This window comes from Nelumbo lutea, chromosome 6, assembly GCF_056320005.1.
Source record: "Nelumbo lutea isolate HS-2025 chromosome 6, American lotus-T2T, whole genome shotgun sequence".
Taxonomy (NCBI): Eukaryota; Viridiplantae; Streptophyta; class Magnoliopsida; order Proteales; family Nelumbonaceae; genus Nelumbo; species Nelumbo lutea.
In genome coordinates this window covers 15,295,515-15,320,849 of record NC_142689.1, presented here as the reverse complement: position 1 = coordinate 15,320,849, position 25,335 = coordinate 15,295,515, and the positions used below count along the sequence as shown (strand labels likewise).

The window sequence follows — 25,335 nt, the reverse complement described above, 5'->3', positions numbered from 1 at the left end:
CTGACCCACCTTGTAACAGCTCGGGATACACTTCGCCGAACTGACCCACCTTGTAACAGCTCGGGATACACTTCGCCAAACCGACCCACCTTGTAACAGTTCGGGATACCTCCGAGCTCAAGACCGCCTCGCTCAGCACTTCGCATCATCTTCTGGGCACCAAAGTCAAACAAGTCGTACCATGCCTGACACTAGGGAAGTCCGTGCTCGAGGGCGCCACGCCTGACTGACTTGGGATCTGACGTTTGGCAGCAGCACTCTAAACGGCCACCTGCCACCGCCACTAACGCCGCCATCTCCAGTTAGACGGTTAGGCAGTGACGGTTCTGTCTCAGCAGAAAGGACGACGGCCGAGTTGACAAGCACAAGGGTAATCATACCCGATCTGACAAGGGCCTCGGGACGAGTACACGAAGTGACTATAAGAGCCCCCTGCCCCCGACAACGGAGGTATGCAAACTTTGCGCTATCTGGTATTACCTTGCTTTTGAAGGATTCTAACTTGAGCTTCGGAGCCTATACACCGGGTTCCCCCGGAGCTTTCCCATCTCCTCCGTTTCAAGTTCCCTGATACACCATTCGGAAACAAGGCAGCAGACAGCTAAGACCAACCGGATCACGCTACATCAATAACCAATCAACCCCTATCATAAAAATAGTAGCCAATCCATTAATATTCCTCATAATTGGTGGGGAGGGTTTGATAAAAGCTTTTCTTGTATCATATGTTTCCGGCATTATAGATATACCCTGCCCCAATCCTGTTCCAATTTATGGGACACGTGGCTGGTTAGAACTCCCCAATTTGCAACTACTGGGCCTGTCTTGTCATGTGACACCAACTCACAAGACTGAAAGAGTCCCCTCTTAAATTATCAGTGGCGTTGGATGCTTGATACTTTGATGCTCCCAGTCCCACCAGCCGTGCCTACGCCACAAAAGCCACATTAAATTCAAAAGAATGGGCCAGGCCTCAAAAGCTAAACCATGAAAAAGTAAAAGCGCTACTTTCACAGTCTCTCCATTAGTCCATTTCTTCGCGAAAAGGATTGAAGATTCCAACCCAAACACCGACTCCTCTGTACTCTAATCCTCTCCATCTACAAGTCAAACTTGGCTCTTACTGGTTTGGTTTGATTTGGATTAAAACACTCACACAGGGATTGGGCCTAGGTTTTATGTTCATGCCCATGCTAGTCCTGAGCCCACAAATTTCAAGGTTAGGCCTGAGCCTAATGCTTTAAGTCTGATCCGGTCCCAGCCCAGTTATATATTCAAATATATGTATGTATGTGTGTTAGTTTATATTATATTATATATTTTATATAAATATTATAATATTATAATATATATATATATATATTATATACCATTTGTTATAAAATTTTTATATTTTATATATAAAAAACAAAGGGCTGGAATCAAGCCTGGCTCAGCCCAGGCCCGTGTAGGGTTTATATTTCAGGTCCAAACCCAGACCGGGCTTAGCCCAAGCCTAGTGTATTGCAATTTGCAAAGCCTGGTACAACTAGGGCTGTTCATAAGAAGGCCCAAACCGACTCAACCCGAGTCGGCCAGGTTTTCATCAGCACCAGTCGGTTTCGGGTTGGGCAAAATCATAAACCGATATATCAGGTTTTCTAGTTCGGTAGTTCCTAGTTTCCTACTTAACTAGTCTTCTACTAGAACTAGAACAGCCCTATCTTCTAGTTCTTACTTAACTAAATTGTATCTATCCTAATTTCTATAGTCTTTTACACCAAATAGACAACCCATTAGTTACAGGAGCAAAACCAAAACCGACCCAATCCGACTCAAATTGATCAGATCGGTTTTGCCTATCAGTGGATCGATTTGGGTTTCCACCTCCTGTAACCCGACCAGGTCAGGTCGGTTGGAAAACCCCTGTAAACCAACCCAACCCGACCCATGAATAGCCGTAGGTGCAAGCCATGATGACCCCTACTCACACCTCACCTAGCATAGCAGTCTACAATATCATTGGGTTGAATTTTTTATGGGATAATAAACTGCATTCCCTCCTAATCTACTAATAGCCTCCCCACAAGAAGTTGTCACAACTCACAACTAAATTGTGAGGACAAACTCCGGCAAGTGTAGTTGGATAAACAGGTCAACTATAGTTCATTCAGATTAGCGTTGCCACGTGGAAGATTTAAAGATCATTCATCAAATCTTAATTACCAAATCATCTTCCACGTGGTGGTGAGCTCACTAATAACTATGGGAATGCACATCGAATCATAGCTCATGTAGAAAAGCACAAGCGTGAACAGGAACAAACAAGGCTTTAAGCTAGCCGTTGACGTGAAATATATAAAAAGATTAAAAAAAAAAGTGTGTGGGCCTTGAATGACGGAAGATTATTGGCGCAAAAAACGTGAATTCACTGTGCAAAAGAACAAGAATGACTCTATAGTCGCCTCTTGATTTGACACGTGGAAATTCAAATGTAACCACAGTGATAATAGCATATCACATACACCCACTGTCTTATAAATACTGGTCCAAATCAATTTGTCGCTTGGATTAGAATCTAGCAATCTTCTTAATGGTTGATCATTCAATTCAAACAATTAAAACTCACGTTTTCGTTTCGACAAACCTCATAAGTCCCAAGTCAGACTGAATATGGTTGATATTTATCAAGTGACCATGATTTTGGTTGGGGGTGGGACCACTGGTTGAATGGCCTTGATGAGCTTAACATGTGAGTTGCTCTATTTTACAAATCGTGATTTCGTGAACATAATAATGATTAATGACGCCTCTACATGGTATATACTCCATTCTCCGTAATAATTGCAAGAGAAACGACCGAGCAGAAGCAAAACGCGAACAGCAAAAGAGAGAGAAGCAGGCAGCACAAAGCCAGAACCCAGAAACCATTTCTGCCGGATTCTCCACCAGTGAGTAGGTCCCAACTGAAGAAGGTTGAGACAAACCAGGTGAAATCTCTTCAAACCTCTTTTGTCTCTCTCTCTCTCTGTCTGTCTGTGGGGTTCTATTCTTCTGTTCCATTTATATCGATGGGGTCAATCAAACCAGACACTTCGTCAACACTCCGGCGGAGGAACTCGATAGCTTCTTCGCTCCCTATAAAGCTCGATCTCCCCCCAGTATTGAGCTCAAGCTTTCCCAACGGTGACAAGTCGTCGTCGTTGCCCAACGATTTCGAGCTTGTTTCTTTACAATCACAGACTTATACTTCCTTAAGGGACTTGATGCCTTCATCCCCTGGCGCAGTAGTCCAGTCTCCGACCGGCCCCGGTTCTCAGTCCGGCTATGAGATTTCCATCAAGAACCGCCTCGTCAAGCAGGCTGCCTGGGCTTACCTCCAGCCCATGTCTTCGCCAGTGGACTCCTCCGGCCGGCATTTCTTCCGGCGGATGTGGACCAGGTTTTCCGGCGAGTACTTGAGGAATTCGGTCAGTGCTTGTATTGGGTTCATTAATCGGAAAATCATCCCAAGGATAACGCGAGTCTTTGATCGGTTGCTCGGCAACATTTGGGTAGGATGGAGACATGATGGGCGACTTTAGTAATGGCAGCTACCTACCTCGCTGAGGGTGATCGGTGATGATAACGGCGACTGTTACGAATCTCTGTGTAATTGACAAAATAGATTCTGTTTTCAATGTGTATTTAGTACCTATACTTTCGTTCAAACTTCCCTTTCTTATATAAAGAGGCGGAGAGAGATGCAAACTAAAGAGAAAAAAAATGAATAATTAACTGTAATTAATTGGAAAAGAAGAAGAAAAGAACAATCCTTGGGTTACGATTTGTGTTTTTTCTTTTTACATTTTCTTTCACTTTTCCTTCTGGGTTCAGCGTGGCCGTCTACGAAGAGTTTCGTCCATAGCTGTTTGGTGAATGGTGGTGGCGTCTTGTCTATAACCGGACTCTGAGCTGGTGTTGGAACCCATTTGTGGGAACCATGCGCGATACGCTGGCGGTGGTGATGTCGCTGGCGACCGGTTCCTGCCAGGTTGCCTCAGCGGCGGCCGATGGCCGGAGGCCATTGAACTTAGAGGAGGTGCGCTCGGCATTGAATTAAGAGGAGGTGCACTGGGGTAGTGTGGATCGATTTTCTGCAAAAGTATAAGAACACGTTCAGAAGAAGAAATGTACGAGAACTAATCTAATTTGAGGATGTTGTGATGACAAGCCATGCACATAGATTGGGTGGTTCAGATGTATATTTCATTTCAACTTCCTAAGAATTATACAAGGAATTTGTTTCTCCTCAAAGGGATGGATGCCATGGATCCATGTGGCTCAATTAGAGATTAGAGATCCATCAATGGTCTATTTGAGTTAACTTTGGCTGTTTGAGGCCAACAGCCTACGCGAAAGAGTTTTTAGGCTGGACACGTTCACCATTCACGCCCATGTCTGGGATAATTACTATTTTACCCCACTCTATGGTAACGTGGCATTCCCAAAAATATTCTCAACAGAGCCAAATAGGGTGGTCCACTGACTGAACAGAGCCAAGTAGGGTGGTTTGACGTGTGAAGATTAGTAAAATCAGTTTCTTGCCTGATTTGTGGGTGGTCCAAGGATTGAATTTTATAATTTGATGTAGAAAGATGAGTAAAACCAGTCTCTGGTCTTCCATGGGGTGGTCCACTGGATGAACCCATATGGGTGTAGAGATGAGTAAAGAGCAGGGAACATGCCTCTGTAGTCTTAGATGGTTATTAACAGAAAAGGAAAAGAAGATGTACCGGAGCTTCACTGCCTTTAGCCTTGGAGGTCAAATACTGGAGGAATTGAGCAAATGTGGTCTCTCCAAAATTAGCAACGTTGTGCCAATGCATTACAGCTAAATTCCAGGCTCTTCTCCTCAATTCTCCCATGTTCTGATTAAGATCTGGTTCGTACCTTGTCATGAAAGGCCGCAAGAAGGTTTCGTAGACGTAACTAGTTCCCTGCATTTACAGTTATTTTTCCTGATATTAGAAAATTGAATATACACAGAAGAGTGCAGAAATTTGGTTTTTTCCATCGAGAGTGTAAATGAATTACCATAGTTCTTGGATACCATAGGTAGATTATGAAGGCCAGCTTCATCTCTCCATACATGGGTAACCTTCACAGAGGATAGGAAAAGGTGATTATAAGAACAATTCTGCATATCTATCTCAGTAACTAACACAAATTGAAGAGCTAATGCGTACCATGAAATGAAAACATCCCCGACCCGCTCCAGAGCAGTCAGCAGTGCAACAATGACCCTGCAAGATATTGAAATGGAGGTGGTCAGCATTCTTTTGAAAAAATGGTCATCCAAGCAAGATTGTAAAGAATTCAGAAATTTCTTTTGTTTGCTTGTTTTTTATCATGTTTATGCATTCTAAATCTTCAAGCTAAAAATGATAGCGTGTGAATTAGATGGCCGAATATGAATTTGATCCATAACCAAAGGTGAATCCTCCTGTTAAACTTGTGAACTTTGCCAAGTGATTTAGGCCGAACATGAAAACAGGGTTTTCTTGAATCGTCCATGGCATTTGACAATACCTAAACAGTAAGCACTAAATACTAATTATATATACAAAAAAATTACTGAATACTAATTGGGCAAACCTGCCCACCAGCGCACTTATCATAGGAGTCCTCTTTCCATGAGGTCCATTCATCTAACTCAAAAACAAAGAGAGAATCTTCAGTAGTTTAGTTTTACTTTTCACTGGACTAGAGTAAAATCTTCAGCTGTCCTTGTCCATTGCATGTAAGAATACAATATGGGCAGAACAATCAATCCCGATTAAAATCAGAGGTGTTAAATAACCTGGCACATACAGCCGTACTATCAGCAGAGGTAATTTACTCATCATTTGCACAGAGAAGTCTCAACTTAAATATAGATGGCTCCTTCGTAGAAAATACGGCACAAGCAGGCACAGTTGTTTTAATGTATTTTTCTAACAAGCTGATATAATAGCAGCAGGTAAAGAAAATTTTGCTCACAGAAGCAGTGAAACAGAGCTCAGAGCAATCATCCATGGACTAGAACTGGCTTTTATCAACAACTTGTCCTCTTTCCTGTATCCTTAGATGTGCAAATGTGCTATTACTATTGATGCTCACAATTAATCCACCAATGATTTCTTTTCTTTTCTTTCAATTTCTTACCGGGCCGGACAGGTCTTAGCACCTATGATAAGTGTTATAATCCGGGCCCAGACCCGGGCCTGGGTCCGTATGGGGTCCAACTAATCATCAAGTCAGGGTGAGACCGGTCTAAGAAAAATTGGCAAAATATGGGGTCCAAACTTCTGACTGCAATGTTTTAAAAACCAACCGTTCTGGTCACCGGTTTCTGGGTCAGCGGTTTTTGACTGTTCGGCTCAAATGAACAGCCATTTCAATTTAAAAAATACTTAAAATAAAAATGGTCATAAATTGTTATCCGGGTCAAATAGATCATCAGTTCGACTGCCCGAGTCAGTGGATCATTGACCAAGTCAACAGTTTTTGGTCAAGGAACGGGTTACAGGTGAAATTGAACCTGTTGGAACAGGCCAAACAGTCCAACTGTCCGGATCAACAACGGTTCGAAAAACACTGGTTGAATGTAACACTATCACCTAGAAAATATAAAGCAAAATCTGGTGTTCATGTTAAACTAATTACTAGACTAGACCTATAGAGATTGCTCTGTGATCATTAACTATTATTTTCTTTTTTCTAACATTAACTGTATAGGTCCCAGCCCCGGCCATATGTGTGCCATTGTCTAACTGTCTAGGCATTATACTGTGGATAACTGTTCAACTCCAATAATATCCACTTGAATTAATTAAGTTTCAGCATTCATTATTAAAGAATCATTTGGGGTGGACTTATCCCATGGATTAGTTGATTTGTTTTTAGATTAGGCCTGTTTTGTCTGTTATTACCCATAAGCATCAACTGCTATTTAAAATCAAAGTCTACATTTGGCACCCAGAAGAAACTTAGACCCTAAGTTTTTTATTCTTCCTCAAACTGTAGATTCCTTCGACTCATTCTCTTTACAAATCGAATTGGGTAATTAGTTCAAACAAGAAAGAAGAACTGAACCAATCGAAAATTAATTAAACGAATTGAGAAGCCAAAGTGGGAGAATTCAAATTAAGATTTAGGGAAAGAAAGTTTTTGTATCTTCGACAAATCTGAAAAATGAAGTATGCTTGAAAGAGTTCTCAAGAAAAGCTTATTATATTACCAGTATTGGCACCAAAACCGGAGCTGATCAATCTCGACTCTGTTCCTTTCCATGCTTTTGAAGCACTCGAACGCAGGATATACGTATCCAAGTAGCATCCTAATATCCAAAATTGAAAATCAATCCCAAGTTCAAGTCAACATTTTTTTTGCAATTCTTTTCTTAACAAAACCAGACAAAAAGAAACGGAAAATAGTCATAAAAGCAGAGCCGTAGAGAAAAGAAGAATAGGAAGACAATTCACAAATATTAACATACATAAGACTTCTGTTGATGACTTCCCCCAACATCTCGACCTCTTATGCCACAGCAGCCACTTACAATCCTACAGAACACCATAAATTTTCAAAATTTGAAATTCAGCAGATGAGAATAAGAAAAAACAAATCGATATACTCAAACAATCTATAGTACAAATAACAGAAACCAAAAACAACAGAAAATAAAGAGCTTTAGACGGCTCCTGTTGCACATACATTTTACTGGAATTCGACAAAAAACACCGGATTTCGATCATAAAAATAACCAAAACCTCAACGAATTTGTATAATCAACTTTCTCTCTCGAACCAAAAGGAAATGGAAAAAAAAAAGAGTTCTCAGAACATGAACTTAAAGCAAACCTTGTAGAGGAGTGGGGATAGTGATTCTCCGAGGGACAAGTCGAGGCTTCCCACCAGAATTCAATTTGATGATGAAATCCCCTGCAGTAGAATTGAATAAGATCAAGTAACAGTAAAAATTGAAGCCAAGATTCAAGAGTTCTCTTTCAGATTCTTTTCTTTTTGTTCCTTTTAAATTTCTCCATACCTTTATGGCTTTAACGATCTTCGATTCTGTAGAAATGAACAAAGACGCAGAGAGATATAAATCAAGGAATGGTAATTCGGAGAAAGTTGGGATACGGAAAACAGTTGAAGTCCGCAACGAATAATTAAATAGAGTGGAGGAGGGAACCGGGAAGGGAACGAACGAGGTTACTTGCCACGAACGCTTCCCTCCTTTTAGTTTTCTATGGTTGAACCGTAGAAGAGAAACTCAGAACTCAGAAGAAAAAACAAAGTATAAAGGATTCATTTTCCTTGGGATTCTTCGAAACGGAATTTACCGTTTCCGCGGTCAGGACATGACGATTCGGTTCAGGTAAGAGCCTTTTCGTCATTTCGGCTCCAGGACTTTTCGACCGTTGACTATCAATCATATTTGATATATTGGATCGTCAAAATATCCAACGGTGAGTGCATCAAGGGAATCTGCCTTCTGGTATATAACCCTAACTAGAGTAGATGATGCGGAAGGGGAGATCAACAGTCCAGATTCAAAGGTTGGCAGTTAATTATCAATTGTATCGTAAGATGGAGCCTTTGGAAATTCATGCGGTCGTGGAAGCTTCCATTTAAACGGACTTATGAGTAGCTTCTAGTTAGTTGAGGTCCGGTGTTGAATCATGAATGAAGGTCGATGGGACTTGTTTGGTGACGAGGTTAAATGAGTCAACGATTGGGAAGTGTCAAGTATGATTGGAGTGGGGCTGGTCCGAACAGTATTTACTGTTTTTTAAGTAGCTTTCGACATTAGTATGGGAATTGAGAATTTGTCAAAGTCCATCAGGCCCCATCCGGGTCTACGCATCCAGAAAGATTTGAAAAATGAGGATCAAGGCTATTCTGACCCGGCCAAACCTGGCCTGATTTGGCGCACATGGAAACGGGTTCGCAGTCAACACCTTATCCTTCATGGCTGACATCAGTATCTCGTAGACTCATATTCATCTTCAAATGAAACAACGAGAAGGTGTAAAGAAAACAAAAAATAGACCCAGACCCATCTGAACTGTCTGAGGTCAGACAGAACCAAACGCGGTGGCATTGCAAACTGAAACAAAAGTCGGCCGGTGCAATGGAAAACTTGGCCACCAAACAACCTTGGTGTTGTATTACAATATTCTGTCTTTGGGGGTCAGTTAAGTGTGAAAGGAATAAACAATGTTAAATTTATACTATTTTAAAAAGTATAAATAGCCTAAATAATATTTCTGGATTTTTTTAGGATAAAATTTACTCCTCCATATTTAAATTTATTGATAAAAAAAGAAGGCAAATAAGATAATTGGTTATTGATATTAAATGACTTGAAAATAGGTAATTTTAAGATATTCAATGCATTCAACATTTAAGGTATTAACTTGCATTCACCTTCATTGAATCATATATTTAGGGCATTTTTGTTTATTCTTATCATTAAATTCTACTAATTAAATTCATATATAATAAATTAATAATTTCAATAACACAAAAACTTATACTTTTAAAATATACATTGAAAAAAAGTGTTTTCATCTAGGTGGTGGTAAGAAATTAAATCATTTTGGGTCAAGTGGGACAATCTATGTTGTCACAATTAAATAATAGAATTTAAAAATAGATAAAATACAAAAAAAATAGAAATTAACAAATGGGAAAATTTTCAACATTATATTTTTGAATTATTAAACAAGAATAAGTATGATAAATAAGAAATGATTTTATTAATGATGCAAATGGAATGTAAAATTTAAAACTGATTGAAAATAAAACTATTTTCCTATTTTCACTCATTAAATCTCATATCTAAGATATATTCTCTCATTAAATTCTATATTTAAGATATATTTTTCTCATCATTAAATTCTACTAATTAAATCTATAACATTAATTTTAATAGTATAAAAATAAATATTAAAAAAAAGGAATTTAAAAACAAAACCATTTTCTTCCCTCCCAGTGGTGGGTAAGCAATTTTACCATATGGGGTCAAATAGGTTAATATATATTATCATAATAAAATAATAAAATAAATTAAATATATAATACAAATAAAAATAAAAAGAATTGGGCATATCTCTAATATTGCATATTCAATATACTAAACAAAGACAAGTATGAAATGTAAGAAGTGTTCTTATTAATGTTGAAAATGAAATGCCAAATTTAAAATCAACCTATAAATGAAATGATGCCATAGTCAAATAGTAAAATAAAAAAAAATAAAGAATCACAAAAATTAAAAAATAAAGAAACATTTGGGCACATATCTAATGTTATATATTTATAAAAATCAAATATTTGGTCCATATCTAATATTGTATATTCATTATATTGAACAAAAAAAAGTATTATACATAAGAAATAATTTTATCAGTGATGAAAATGTAATACAAAATTTAATATCAACATAGAAATCAAAATATTTTTCATTTTGAGTGGCGTGTTAGTAGTTTGGATCAAATGGATTAGTCAATGATATGATAGCTAAATAGTAAATCTTAAAAAAAAAAGTTCAAGTAATCAAAAGAATATATAAAAAATTATATATTAATTATTTCAAACAAAAATAAAGTATGATAAGTATAAATTATTTTTATAATGTATATGGAATATATTACTTAAAACTAATCCAAAAGCAAAAGGTATTTTCTTATTTAGATGGTGGGTCAATGGTCCAACTTTTCAAAGAAACTCATGATGTCATAATTGAATACTAAATATTTAAAAATGATTAAACACAAAAAATAAAAAGTGTAGAATTTTGTCGAAAATATTTGGAATAGAAAGAGTTAATAATAATAATAATAATAATAATAATAATAATAATAATAATAATAATAATAATAATAATAATAATAATAACAATAACAATAACAATAATAATAACAATAACAATAATAATAACAATAACAATAACAATAATAATAATAATAAGTGTTATTATAATTTAAATTTCCCACGTGCAATGCACATGCACATTTACAACAAGCGTTTAAGTTTAGTTTTAATCATATTGTTACTTTTGTTAATTTTCAATTTCTATCTTAACTATGATATATCTAAAATTCAAGTAATTAGTATGAAAAAAAAATCTCACATGCAATGCACCTGTTTAATTACTAGTAGAATAAGATAAACAAATAGATATTACAACACATATGGTAATGACTTAACTGAATTGCTTTTTAGTGAATAAGCAATTTCAATGCAAGTTTCCCCTAAAAGATAAATTAATAAATAGTTCAATTTAGTGGAAATTATCAAGTTGTTGAATAGCATTTTAATTGTTAGGTTGAGTAATACACCTTTACATTAAATATTTCATTATCTAACCATTTTATGCACCAGAATACAAAGCAATAAGTAGTTCAGTTCAACCACTTCTGTCACTATCAAAGGGCCCCATGTGGTTAGAATTCACTATCTATAATTTTTTAGGTCTATGCTGAGGTGGATGGAACATGAAGGCTCCTTTACCTAATAATTTTTTAGTTATTATCTAAATCATTATTTCTCTTTTATCCATTTCTCTTTAAATTATTTTAACTTTTCAAAACCAAAAAAGATCCCTGGTAGAGAATTTTTGTTAGCTCACACTTTTCTTTCCATCAGGCAATCATAAGTAAGATGTAACCGTTTTCGACCACGTACCATTGTTTTGTGATGTGAAAATTTTTTGGCTAAGTACCTCGTGATTTGACCCGGTGGCGACGTGCCTTAGTGATGAGCTACTTGGTGACGAACTGCCTAGTGGCGAAATGCTTGGTGGAGAACTGCCTGGGGGTGAACTGCCTGGGGGCGAACTGCCTGGTGGCGAACTGTCTGGTGGCAAACTGCCTGGTGGAGAGCTCCCTAGTGGCGAACTGCCTGGTGACAAACTGCCTGGTGGCGATCTCCCTTGCGGCGAACTGCCTGGTGGAGAGCTACCTGGTGGCGAACTCCCTACTAAGCGACCAGTGACTTAGAGAATGGTGGAGCTCCCTGGTGCAGTGCAACCTGACTGCCCTCAGCATGAGGTGGTCTTCTTTCCTTTGTAGGCAGTGGGAGCTGAGGGACCTACGAGAACTCCATCTTTTCCTCCTCTTTGTAGGTGGCAGGTGCTGAGGGGCCTGCGAGAACTCCATCTTTTCCTCCTCTTGGTATGCGGCAGGAGCTGAGGGACCTGCGAGAACTCCATCTTTTCCTCCTCTTTGTAGGCGGCGGGAGCTGAGGGACCTGTAAGAGCTGAATTAGAGGATTCGGAGGTATTTTCCTGGCGGGGGCTCCCCGGCGCTTAAGTTAGCACTCTGATTGTAGAGAGCTTTGAAGATAATATTGAAGGAACGAGAGAGCTAGAGAGTATGGATTAACTCCACATTTTCCCCCTCCTCTCCCTCTTGGGGGGTGAGGTCTTTATATACCGGAGTCCTCACGGGTTAGGTGGGTGAAAAGCTTCCAAATGGTAAGACTCGTCACATTCCATCAGAACTGGGGTACGGTGGTGAACTCCTCGAGGTCGTTAGGCTGGCACTTGTGTCAGGCGGCTAGGTCGGTGCTTGGGCTAGGTTGTCAGGGTGGCACCTGTGTCAGTCGGCGGGTCGGTGTCTGGGCCAGGTCGTTAGGCAGGAGATCTTCTTGCGATATGCCAAACTACTCCTGTACCGAGCTTCTCTACAAGTGACGAGCTACCTAGGGCGAGCTGCCTATGGCGAGCTGCCCATGGCGAGCTGCCTATGGTGAATTGCCTATGGCGAGCTGCTTGTGGCGAGCTGCCTATGGCAAGCCCTAGCAATTGCCTGTGGCAAGTTGCCTATGGCGAGCTGCTGCCTGTGGCAAGCTACCTATGGCGAGCTGCCTATGGCAAGCTACCTATGGTGAGCTGCCTGTGGCGAGCTACCTATGGCGAGCTGCCTGGAGGCCATATTTAGTTGGCACGAGGTGCCACGTGTCACAATTCCACTGGAGGGCCAAATCTGCCCTCATCAGTAACCATTAATAGAAGTTGTCTACTTAGGGCATATTAATTGTTTTTAATGATTAAATTTACTCATATCCTCTTTTAAATGAACCCTTAAAAAAGAAAATAAATAAAATATACAAATAATATTTCTTATTTCATCCTCCAATCTAATATGGTGTTTGGTTTTGAGGCTATTTATTTTAAAAGTAGAGCAAATTCTTCTCTGCCACATAGGTATTTATTCCAAAATGCTATTTAATAAAACTTTTATTAGATAAGTGTTTGTCTTAATTTGTGGGAGCCAACTATTTGAGAAAACGCCATCATTTTTAATATTTCCCCTAAGACCTAGCCATTTATTCAAATCTCACCTTATGTGATGTCGATGCTTAAAAGATTCTAATGTCACCTAATGGTCAAATAATAATAATAAACATTTATCATTTTTTATACAAAAGATTTCTTCAATAAATGACTACACTACCGATCAACCCCCCAATATATCAAATCCATCTTTTTTTTTTATAAATAAAAAAAATTTGTGTTACACAAGATAAAGATAACTTGTCCCAAAAATCACAAAAGCAAATAAAAGTAAGAGGTGGTGGCACTCCTGAAACACTAGGGGTGCTCACGGGTTGGGTCGGGTTGGTTTGAGTCATTTTCTTCAACCAACTCGACCTAATCGGTTTACTTATTGACTAAACTGAAACCGACTGATCCTGAAGCAAAACGACCCAAGCATGAAGGGTCGGTTTATCAGTTTAGTCGGTTTATATATATATGTATATTTTAAACTAAAATATCTATTTATATTTAAGTTTGTTTTTTTAGTTTTTATGCAAAATTAAAATATATATTTAAATCAATTAGTTTTTTATGCAAAAGTGATTTTTTGTCAATATATATTTAAATTTATACAAAACCAAATTAAATATTGTACCATTGTATTATATTTGTATTGGTTTTACGTTTTTAAACCATTTTTTTCCCAAAATTCAAACAAACACAAATAAAATATATCAACCTTTAACAATATAGGGTAAGGGTTAATTAATAATTACTTAAACAGTTAAATATATAAGATCAGTTCGGTTCGATTTGATTTCGATTTTCATGAAATTAAACCGAATTGTTGGTTTATTTTTCATACAAAACGAAACCGACTGGTGATTTTAAAAAACCGACTAACTCGAATTGAGTCGGGCCGGTTTGATCGATTTGACATTTAATTAACGTGATCACCCCTATTAAGCACTCAACAAAAATCCATTGAGAACATGTAGAATCCCAAGCCCTTTTATTTTTTCTGAAAATCTCAAATGGAGGGCTAGTATAGCAGCTTTTATCATGGCACATAAACAAACTCAAATGAATGGGTAATATATTAAATCTTCAAAGAAAAGCCGTTCATCTACCAAATCACGGCACATGAAATTTGTACACTTATGAAATAGACTGCAGATGTGGATGGAAAACCTTTGGGAATACTTGGTTTTTGATCGAAAGCATGGATTTGCCATGCTGAGAGAGATGTTGATACATGACTAAAATATAGACGTGGGCTACAGATGTATTCTTTGTAAGTGCAATGCAATTGGATTGAGTGAAGCAAATATCCAAGCTCGAATCAGGATGTATCCCAACAATGGACATTGGTCAACAAAATAAGTAAATTAAATCCGAAAGGAAACTTCCTAGTTCCCATATCGTGCACTCCACAAGGTGATGGGGGGCTGATTTGACAACGTCCTACATTCCCGCCGTCTATTGTAAATATCTCCTGATCCGTTGTGGGACGTTGTTGGGAAAATCTGATGGGCGGCAATCTGATGGGGGGTTGATTTGAATTCGACAATCAATGATGTATTGATTGAAGCTTATAATATGAACATAATACCGAAATCCGAGATACCCTTTTTCCCGATTTTTTTAGTTTGCACGGTTGGTGGATAGCTAGGGTTACTATTCACAAATTTTTTAAACAGGGTGGGCACATTTTCTGTGAAAAAAATTATAATAATAAGAGATACCCTGTTTCTAATGATAAAACTAATAATGTATTAGGGGTAGTTTCGTCTTTTAAAATCAGACAATTTGACCCATAAATGGTGGATAAGGGTCTTCTTCTTAATAAAGAAATAGGATTTTCACAAATTAATACCATTGAGATGGTAAATCCATGCTGTTGCAGACAATCAGACGTGGTTGTTAAAAGATTCCAGCATTGGTGGTGGTTAAGGGGGAACCATGCTGTTGCCGACACTACCTGCCAGACAGTGGTTGGGCTGGTTGGGCTTTGATCCAACCCTATTTGCCCAACTTTAAAACAAGTAACTTTGCGTTTGGGTCGTTGGGTTGGGTTGAAAAATGTCAACCTACTTAAAATATTATGTTAATGTATTTTGTTCTTTTTTTATTAAAATATGATTATTTTTTAATTTGGTGGCAAAAGCCATAATTTGAACTACTACTTTTAAATATATTTTATTCTCTCTTATTAAGTCCTAATTTAGTTAAGACATTAATTCTTATTTCCTCTCATTTTTCTTGCCCTTACTTTTGAATTTGGTGCGCTCCCTTTAATTAGAAGGATAGAAAATATAATTTGAACCCCTACTTCTACATCATTTAGTTTTCTCTCATTCCTATAGTCAAGTAGTTAACTCCTATTCTTTTTCCTTATATCCTTTTGAGGTTTTTTGTTCCTCACTAATAAATTCTATTAATTAAATTTATATCTAATAATTTTAATAATACAAAAGTTATATGTTTAAACCTTGCGTATAGCCCCACTTTCCTCCGTCTATGAATTCTACAAACCTTGTGTATATCCCCCCATTAAAAAAAAATCCTAAAAGCATTCATCATTGTAGGCCAATAAGTGTCTATAATGCACTCTACAAAATAATGTCTGATGTTGTGCGATCTGGTGCTCCCTGTTGGTGGACAGTTCAGATGCTAGGTTGGTGAGGTTGCTTGATTGAGCTGCAAAGAAATAATTAGGGCACTCTTATGCTTAAATTAGCGAAGAGAGTTTGTAAGTTGGAAAGCAAGAGAGCTAGTGTGCTAGAGAACTAAATTATGCATACCTTCTTTGATCACTAGGACGCCTTTATATAGGTGCAGGTTGTCGTGGGCTTCACGCTGCACACTTGAGATCATTGGGGGTACACGGCTTATCGGCCCACCTTGCTCGAAGGCGATTTCCACGTAAAGCGATAGAGTTCACTTATCTGGTTGCCTTTGAAACAGGTAGGGTAGGGGGTCAACTCCATTGATGGGGTGATGTGATTCTGGAGGATTCAAAGATGATAGCCCACTCGTGATAGGGGTCGTCTACAACATCCTATAGGTTGCCAATTGTGCTTTAGCCAGGTCGGTAGAGAAAGGTCACCCCTCATGTCGAGGTCCCTAGCTCAATCCTGCGATGGGTGACTTGATCCTATGATGGCTGACCTAGTCCTGCGATGGACGACCTGGCTTTGGCCCAAGGTGCCTACAGATCGACATTGTCTATGTGGTGTTGAGGTGTTAAGCAACATTTTAGGATCACCATATGGCTCAATGTCAATGGAGGGCCAAATTTTCCCTCATCAATGTCCAAATGTTTAATTCCCAAAATGCAAAAATTACTTAATAAATTGATTGCTCGAAACTAATTAGCTTTTATCAAATGAGGAAGCAAGAAAAAAGAACATGGTGGATTCTACTAAAAATTGATATGCCTAAAACTTATGATAGGATGAGAAGGGATTTTATTATTCATATGTACAAGGGATGGGATTTCATGAGAAGTGGTGTCAAATGATCGAATTTTGTTTAGAAACACCAACATTCTCTATTAAGCTAAATGGCACCTCAAAGGGTTATTTCCAAGTGCAAAATGGGCTTAGACAAGGGGACCATTGTCCTCTTATCTATTCATCATTGGAATGCAAGCCCTCTCAAGCATATCTTATAAGGCTGAATAGAAGAAGGAATTGTAGGGTTTCAACTTTCAAATTATGTAGGGAAGGAACTCCAATCACACATCTTCTTTTTACAGATATAGTCATGTGTAAAGTTGAACCAAATCAAATAAGAAAAGTCAAGGAGACTTTGAAACAATTTGAAGACCTATCTGGAGAAAAAATAAACCTTGCCAAATCAGGTGCCCAATTTAGTAAGTGTGTCCTTTGAAGAAAGAAAAAGTTTATGCTCCACATGTTGCAAATAAAACAATTGAAGAGTTAAGAAATATACTTAGGAGCCTACTTATGTTTTCAAGGCAAAATTTTTGTTCCACATCAGGAACTAATTGACAAAATAAACTCAAAGTTTGGCCTCTTGGAAAGTAAAACTCTTATCTCATGCTGGGAGAACTACACTTGTAAAATCAGTTGTACAAGCTATTCCCACCTATGCAATGTCCATCTCCTTTCTCTCAACCAATATAGTGAGCCAAATAGAAAAAAAAAACTCAAAGAAAATTTTGGTGGGAGGGATCAAACCCAAACTCAACCATGCATACTATTGCCTGGAAAAAATTATGCATCCCTCCCCCGGTGTGCCTCACACTGACTTCACAGGCACATTCCACCATGCATTGGAAATATTTCCTGTAATTAAATAATAGTTTTGGCATTGCACTATCTATCTAGTTCAGATAAGAAAGCTCTAAGATCATTTTGGAACTGATCTTATTTCTCAGTACTAAGGAGATGTTGATTCTAAGTTATGTTTTCTTGACATTCAGGTGCACAAAGAACATCAAGATGCAATTGCACAACTAGAAGCAATTCATTATGAAATACGGAGCATATCCGTCATGAATCCTAGTCCAATGACTCATTTGCTGATGGATAATCCAGAGACATCACCTTCTGCTTATCATATTGGAGTTTTTTTCAATGAGTGCTTATCAAACTTATGATTATCATTGAAACTAGGCTTTTGCAAGTGTTTTTTCCCAACTATCTTGATGTATTTATGTACATCATTCACTAGGACTATACTTTAACAACTTCAGGTTCAGCTGATTTGCACAGTCAAGCCACTACATATGCAAGATTGGCTGAATCTAGAGCTTTGAAGGCCAAGATGAAGGTTGGTTCATTGAAAGACAATAGAAATCTAGAGGAGCTTAATGATGAAGCTTTCACTGTTCTTCCTGTTTCTGTAGAAAGCACAAGGTTACTGCCAGATCGCAAGGGTAATGGTCCATCTAGTTTCATTAGTCAAGCCTATTAATTACTCCATGTTACTCCCAAGGTGTAGAAAATTCAAATGGACATTGCAAAATCCCTCTTAAAGAACACAAATTTCCCTACCAGAGGACCATCGCCACTTTTGCTACCACTGATCCTTGTGACCCAAAATAAACTTCAACAACCCCCACCCAATACCCAACTAGTGATGCTTGGACATGGACACAAGAGTTGGAACTCAATAAACTTTCAGTAATCTGACTTGGAAAGATGAAAAATGGATTCACAAACACACCTAAAATTGGAAATTTCTCTTAAAAATTTGTCTTGTGAATTCTATCATCATATACTTATAGAAGTTTTCATAAGTAAATTAAAGTTTATTTTTGTTACCTACAGATATTCTATAAGAAAAGATAGAACCGACTGTGTATATTAGATGTTCATTTATGTTAACTAAACAAGGAGAAAGAAGAAAATCATTTGTATAAGTGTTCTCCCACCCATTAGAATCTATGGTGTCAGTATTTGACTTGAGTCCAACATAGACACTTCATCTGTTTAAGAGAGTCCATCTAACACTGTACTCAGCCACTTCCAAAACTAACATAATCTCTGCTTGTGAGACCCTCTTCCCCTATGACCCATTCCTTTTCCCCTTTGTCTTGTTGGTAACCTTCAAAACCCCCTTTTCTTTTCTACTCTTGTCTTATTTTCTTTGTTGAACCATTGATAACATCCAGTGGATCATATTCTACTCTTTCCTCAATATTCCCTAAAAGTTTCTTCCTTACCTAAAGGTCCCAAACCAATACTGTTCAAAGCCATCAGACCAACTTCCCAAGGCTCCATCCAAGCATCATTATGCCCCCTCTATAATTTAAAATCCATTTCTCTCTATTACTATAATATGCTTGGACAAGATGAAGTTGTTGTGGTGGGAAAGAACCTACCCTGAACCCAGAAACCTATTCTAATAAGACTCAAACATCACGCTTTGCCCATTTTCTCAGTGCCTTTGATGTTTGAAACCAAATTTCTTATCTGAAGGTTTTCTTCATCTTCTTTCCCTTCTTTGGAACTGCCCCAAAAACTCCCAGCTTTAATCTAGCAAAAACTTTTGAAACTTGCACTGTTTGATTGGTTTTCTGTCCCTCTTTACTGCATTAGGAATTCTCTCCTCGGTTAAAAAAGCGTCCCTATCTGCGTTGATCCTTTCTAATTCAAAAATCACATTCTTTACTATTATGACTCCATTTGTTTCACTGTGAAGTATAAAAGATCTTCCAATCTGTAAAATTTCAGTTAACATTTGGCTTTTGTATGATCAAAACCTTGTTTTATGTTCCTTATACATAGAAATGAATACAACCTCAACTACTCAACTCAACTAAGCCTTGCCCCATCTATATGGTATCAACTACATGATGCCCGTTCTGTCATTCCATGTTGTTTAGTAACATATTCATTGTTAAATTATGAACCTTCATCCTCAGACCATTTCTCACCAGTTCAACCTATATACTTTTTGGCCTACCCTTAGCTCATCTAAGCCCTTCAACTTGCAATAGATCATTTCTCCTCACTGATGAACTTGTGCATATTTTGAGGATAACCTCTTTTTTTATGTTTAGGCTTGGCTTATGTAGATATTATAATTTGTTATCCTTTTTGTCCAACAATGGCTTCCATGTACATGAAATGAAATGTGCTATTCAACTAGGTAAAATATCTGAACTCTTTTCTATTCACAAAAAATCTAGATAATTCAAGGTCCATTGTGGAATTGTGTAGCATATGTATTAATTACAAATCAAAAGATTCAAAACCTGTGTGCAATACTCTATCTAGTTGGTTGGCTTCTTGGCCTTTTTTTTGTTGGGAAGGGGAGGGGAGGTTAGGACAAGTTGGCTTTCGAGAAAATGGATTAATGGATAGCTGATGGTTTAATTTATTGTTGGCCATACCTTTATCTTTCGATTATTCTCTTTAAAATGAAAGCTTGGCTTATAGAAGTTCATGGCTGCCCTTAGTTCATTGCAACTTCATTCTAATATTTATTATTGACTACCCAAAATAAGTTCTAATCTTTATTATTGATTCCAGAGCCCAACATTAATATAGTACAACATGAATGATGTGATTTTTGTCGTGCAATCAGTTACAGAGACCCATGGAATTTAGGGTTGGAGAAGTACTTAATATTAACCACATGGGTATGTTCAATCATATTTACATAATACAGCATATGCTGTACTATGTATATGCATGTATGGTTTTTGTCATGCAAAGCTTTCTATAATCTATTATATGTGAAACATAATAAATTTTTTTCTATTGCTTTTGATTCATTTCTTGTTCAAAGACATTAGTTCTGTTTATATGATTTGTTCTATTAGTTGGGATTTGTCTAGTTATATCTTCTTATTTTAGATGGAATATTCTCAACAGTTTTTGACATAGGGTGCAAATTAGGTTGCCAGATTTACACCAGACTCGGTCACTCAGGTTCATACCCATTCAAAATTTAACAAATGCTCACCCCACTTGACCCAAGTTACACCCCAATTAGTATGTTTTTTGTATTTCATTCCAAAAATGAAAGAAAGAAACCACAAATCCAATATTGATATATTTACCTTGTATATACCATGTTCTGGTTGAAGCAATTGAAAATTCTAAATTTGATTGCATCTAAATTATGAAGTGATTTGGCCTTCAAAAAACAAATTTCTGAAGTGATTTGTACTAACAAGTTCTTCCTAACGTGCTTTATGCTAGGTGGGAATGTTACAGCGGTTCAAGACTTTAGTGGTGGTGTTAAAGCCTCTTGCTAGGTGGCATATCTCACCTGCAAGTAATTTGATAGTCACCTTGTTATGCATGGGAAAGCTCATAGGGAAAGAGAGAGGAGTTACATGAGTTAGAGTCAATGAGAATGGTGATATGGAAGCAAAAGCTGAACCTAGTAGCCGATTAGCTCAACTCTCTTTTTTATTACAAGGATGAATTTTTGTTTCTTAGAAGCTTGGTTGTCAAATGTTTCTTACAAGGATGAATAATTAGGGCACTTTTTTGGTTGTCAAGTGTTTTAGGCTCTTTTTTGGTTGCTGTTTGTGGACCCTGTAGAGCTATTTCAGGCTCTTTTATCTTCACAGTTTGATGATGGTTCAAGGAAGTTGTTTGATCAAGAAGTCCAGAAGCTCCCTTAGTATTAGTTTCAGTTTTAGTTTTTTCTGTTTTGGTTGTTTTCTTTCTCTGTTTTCTTTGTGCTTGTTTTCTTCTCTTCATCTAAAAAAAAAAGAGAACTGGAATGTATTTCCATTTTAAAAGTAGAGGGCAATGAGTGCCTTTATCAAGAAACTACTTGATATATCTCTTGAGACGGTTGTAGTTTATCAGCTTTGGAAATTAAATAGTTGCTCGTGAAACCAAAGTGAAATCATTTTTTTTGCTTCTTATTTATTAATTTATATTTTGAAAGTACCATTCTTTACTTCTAATACTTCTATGGGCTGTTTGGTATTTGATGACTAAGATAGACAAAAAATTTTGCAGTTGCAATATAAGATCCCCTTCTTAATGGCTGATGCAATGAAAGGGTAAAATTGAAAAGAAATGAAAAAAATAACAACTTACCCAGGAAATTGGGTGTTGCAAAAGAACATGAGAAAGTAAGGGATTTCATTTACTTGGATAAATCAAACAAAAAACGAAGATGGGTAAATGCACTTACCCAGGAAAAACTTACCCCAAGGTAAGTGCATTTACCCAAGTAAATGTGTTTCCGAAAAAAGAATATGGCCTAAAAACAAAACCGTATGCATGATTCCATTTGGTGGAAGAATGTGGTGAAGATAATGGAACAAATAAAAGGTTGCGTACTTTGGCAAGTGAAGGATGGTAGCTGATGGAGGATGATTTGACCCGACCTACTGAGATGATGACACGTGGATCTGACTCAGTACGAGCAACAACTTAGCATCATGGCCTGACCACAACTAAGTAACGAGCCTGTAGAGCAGCTCGCTACAACACGAGCTCCAGGTCCCCCGAGCTACTGGAAAGGGAATGCTCCAAGATTGTTTTATCTTGCGAGCTAGGGAAACCAGCTCGCTCTAGCACCTGGGCAGAAGAACTGCCCCGAAGACCGACCTTGATGAGGGTCACCTGGAAATACCCCTAAGAGCTTGCTACAAAAGCAGCTCGCAGCGTGACAGGGTAGCTTGCGACTAAGCAGCGCGACGCTCTCAGGAAGCTTCTATCTGACAAGACCATACTCGTCAGACTGCACCACGTCTCTTGACTGACGGCGTAGTCCCTACCCATTTGACAGTCTGCACCCACATTTCTCGACAGATGGTAGCGTGCCTGTCCCTTCAAGACGTGTCGCTCATCCAAGCGGGTAGTACATTGTAACGATCACCTGCGCAGCCTTGGTAGGTAACAGTTGCGACAAGAGCCCAGTGGCGGTTATGCCCGATTTGACAAGAACACCCCTATAAAAGCCCTTTAATCAAAGGGGAGAGAACACTCTCTCGAATTAGATCTAAACTTGAATTCTTACTTTCTCATGAGCTAATCTTGAGACACAGTGATCCAACGTGACCTACACTCTTAGCCTTTTATACTCTTTTCTTCCTCTCCAGCGTTCTGACTTAAGCTTCGAAGTATTTCCACTGGGCAAATCCCTCGGGAATCCTTCACCTTCATCTTCTCAGGTGCCGTCCGTTGCCAGTAAGGAGCCAGTCAGCAGCCAAATAGGAGTGCCCGGATCATGCTGCATCATTTGGCGTCGTCTGTGAGAAATGCTTCTAAAAGCCTTCCTCTAAAGCTTTCACAGTTTCTCTTCCAAAAAAAAAAAAAAACTCAGCATTCATGGCTTCTTCTAACAATGCCGGACGTGGCACCAGCCAAAACGCTTCTAGGGAGCAGCCCCGACTTCCTACTATCTGTATTGGAGCTAAATGGTGTAAGTGGATAATGGGTTGTGTCCGGAATTGTCATTACTCAGTGCTAGTGAATGGAACAATGATAGATTTCTTTCCAGCCAGTAGGGGTATAAGACAAGGAGACCCTCTTTCTCTTTTCTTGTTTATTCTAATTGCAAAGGTTTTGGGGAAAATGATTCACAGAGTAGATTCTAGGGGGCTCATTAGAGGCTGGAGAGTTGGGAGGGTGGAAATCCCCCTTACTCACTTGTAGTTTGCTGATGACACAATTATGTTTTGTGAAGGCGGTAATGTGAACTTTATCAGGAATTTGAAGTCAATGATACAACTGTTTGAGCAAATGTCCAATTTGAAGGTTAACTTTGGGAAAAACTGTATTGTGGGGGTGAATTTGGAGGAGAGAGAGATCAGGGAATGCTGAAGTGCTGGGGTGTGAAGTCTTGGGGTGGCCTTTGAACTACTTAGGGTTGCCTTTAGGTGATAATCCCATGAGAGAGAGTTTTTGGAACCCAGTGGTCGAAAGGTTTGAAAAAATAATGGTCTCCTGGAAAAAGAACTACTTCTCTCTTGGTGAGAGAATTACACTTATTAAGGCCACGCTTGCTAATTTACCTATCTTTTTCCTATTGATGTTTAAAATCCCAATGAAGGTTGCTAATAGATTGGAGAATCTAATGAGAGATTTCTTGTGGGAACCGGGAGAGGAAAAGAGGGATCATAGAGTTAGCTGATAGATAGTTTGTAGGAGTAAGGCCTGTGGTGGTTTGGGGCTTGGGAATATTAGGAGAAGGAACATGACTCTGTTGGGAAAGTGGTTATGGAGATTCCCTTTGGAGAAGAAGAAGCTATGGGCTAGAATAGTGGCAAGTATACATGGGCTGGAGCTTAATGGATGGGATGCTGGAATCAGAGCTAGGACCACAAGCAATTCTCCTTGGAAAGCCATTCATGACCTGCTACCAGTTTTCTCCCCTAATATCAGGTATGATTTGAATTTCGGTAACTCCATAAAATTTTGGGAACAAACCTGGGTGGGGAGTGCCCCTCTAAAGGATAAATTTCCTTCTTTGTATGCTCTTTCTGATTTGAAAAATGAGTCAATCTCGTCATTCACCATCTCGTCCTCTTCCACTTCTGGGATTGAGTGGAACTTGGGTCTAAGAAGGGATTTGAGGGATTCAGACTTTGGCAATATTTTGAGCCTTATTGCACTTCTTGATAACATTGTCTTAAACCCTACTAGGGCGGATTCTAGAATTTGGACACCTACCCCCAACAACATCTTTTCTTGTGCTTATTTCTTCAAAGTCTTAAGTCAGCCCACCAGTCCTACCTTCCCCCTTTTCCTGTTGATGAGGTTTGGTGTAGAGCAATATCTCATAAGGTTGGTAGTTTTTGTTAGAAAGCCTATTTGGAAAGAATCAACACTGGTGATCTACTCCAAAAGAAGAGACCCAATACTTGTTTGTCACCTCAGTGGTGTGTTCTTTGTAAAGTGGATGGGTAGATTGGTTTTCACCTACTAGTGTCTTGCCATTTTGTGAGGTCAATTTGAAATGGGCTTTGTCCCTATTTGGATGTAGCTGGAATCCTCCATCAGACTTGCAGGGCCCTTTTTCCCCTTCTTTTTTTAGGTGGCGGATAAAAAGGGGAAGAACAATGTGGAGAGGACTAAGGGCTGCAGTATGTTGGACACTTTAAGAAGAAAGAAACTCCAGGATATTTTCAAAAGCTTAGAGAGGAACAACAGATCTGAGGGCTATCATTCATATTAGGGCGGTAGAGTGGCTGAAAACTTTGGTGCTTTTCACAGATTACACTGTGGATGACATGTTGAGGAAGTGGGGTGAAATTGCAAATTGCACACAGACTAAGCCAGTAATGAGTGTGGCTGGACCCCTCCACCTGGTGGATTCGTGAAACTAAACTTTGATGGGTGTAGTAGGAGAAATCCGAGACAATCAGGGATTGTGGGTGTTTTTAGGGATGAAAATTGGGTCATTTCTGCTATGTTCTCAGGCCCAATTGGAGTGGGTGACTCCCTTAGAGTTAAGATCTTTGCAGTTATGTAAGGAGTCCAAAAAGCTAAGGAATTGAACACCAGGAAACTCTTAATTGAAGGGGATTCAGAAGTGGTGATAGGGTGGCTGATTAAAGGTCACAGTGGCTTATGGAAGTATAATAATGAGATAAGGAAATTCAAGTGTCTG

At 38.3% G+C, this 25,335-nt stretch overlaps 2 protein-coding genes across 2 annotated transcripts; one reads left to right on the top strand and one right to left on the bottom strand.

Annotated features, from left to right (window-relative positions):
- Nucleotides 1-3,730: 3,730 nt before the first annotated feature.
- LOC148847548 (putative HVA22-like protein g) lies at nt 3,731-8,222 on the bottom strand. The gene is made up of 8 exons (XM_088948326.1): nt 8,050-8,222; nt 7,863-7,943; nt 7,499-7,565; nt 7,241-7,339; nt 5,208-5,264; nt 5,056-5,119; nt 4,755-4,958; nt 3,731-4,115 (listed from the first exon to the last, which is right to left on the bottom strand). The coding sequence occupies exons 3-8, from the start codon at nt 7,528-7,530 to the stop codon at nt 3,852-3,854; spliced, it is 720 nt and encodes a 239-aa protein (XP_088804452.1). The 5' UTR covers nt 7,531-7,565; nt 7,863-7,943; nt 8,050-8,222; the 3' UTR covers nt 3,731-3,851.
- A 9,293-nt stretch (nt 8,223-17,515) lies between these two features.
- On the top strand, nt 17,516-21,385 carry LOC148847547 (uncharacterized). Its single transcript, XM_088951271.1, has 4 exons — nt 17,516-17,587; nt 17,723-17,866; nt 17,974-18,178; nt 21,303-21,385. Exons 1-4 carry the CDS (start codon nt 17,516-17,518, stop codon nt 21,383-21,385), a joined length of 504 nt encoding a protein of 167 aa, XP_088807397.1.
- The last annotated feature ends 3,950 nt before the right edge of the window (nt 21,386-25,335 follow it).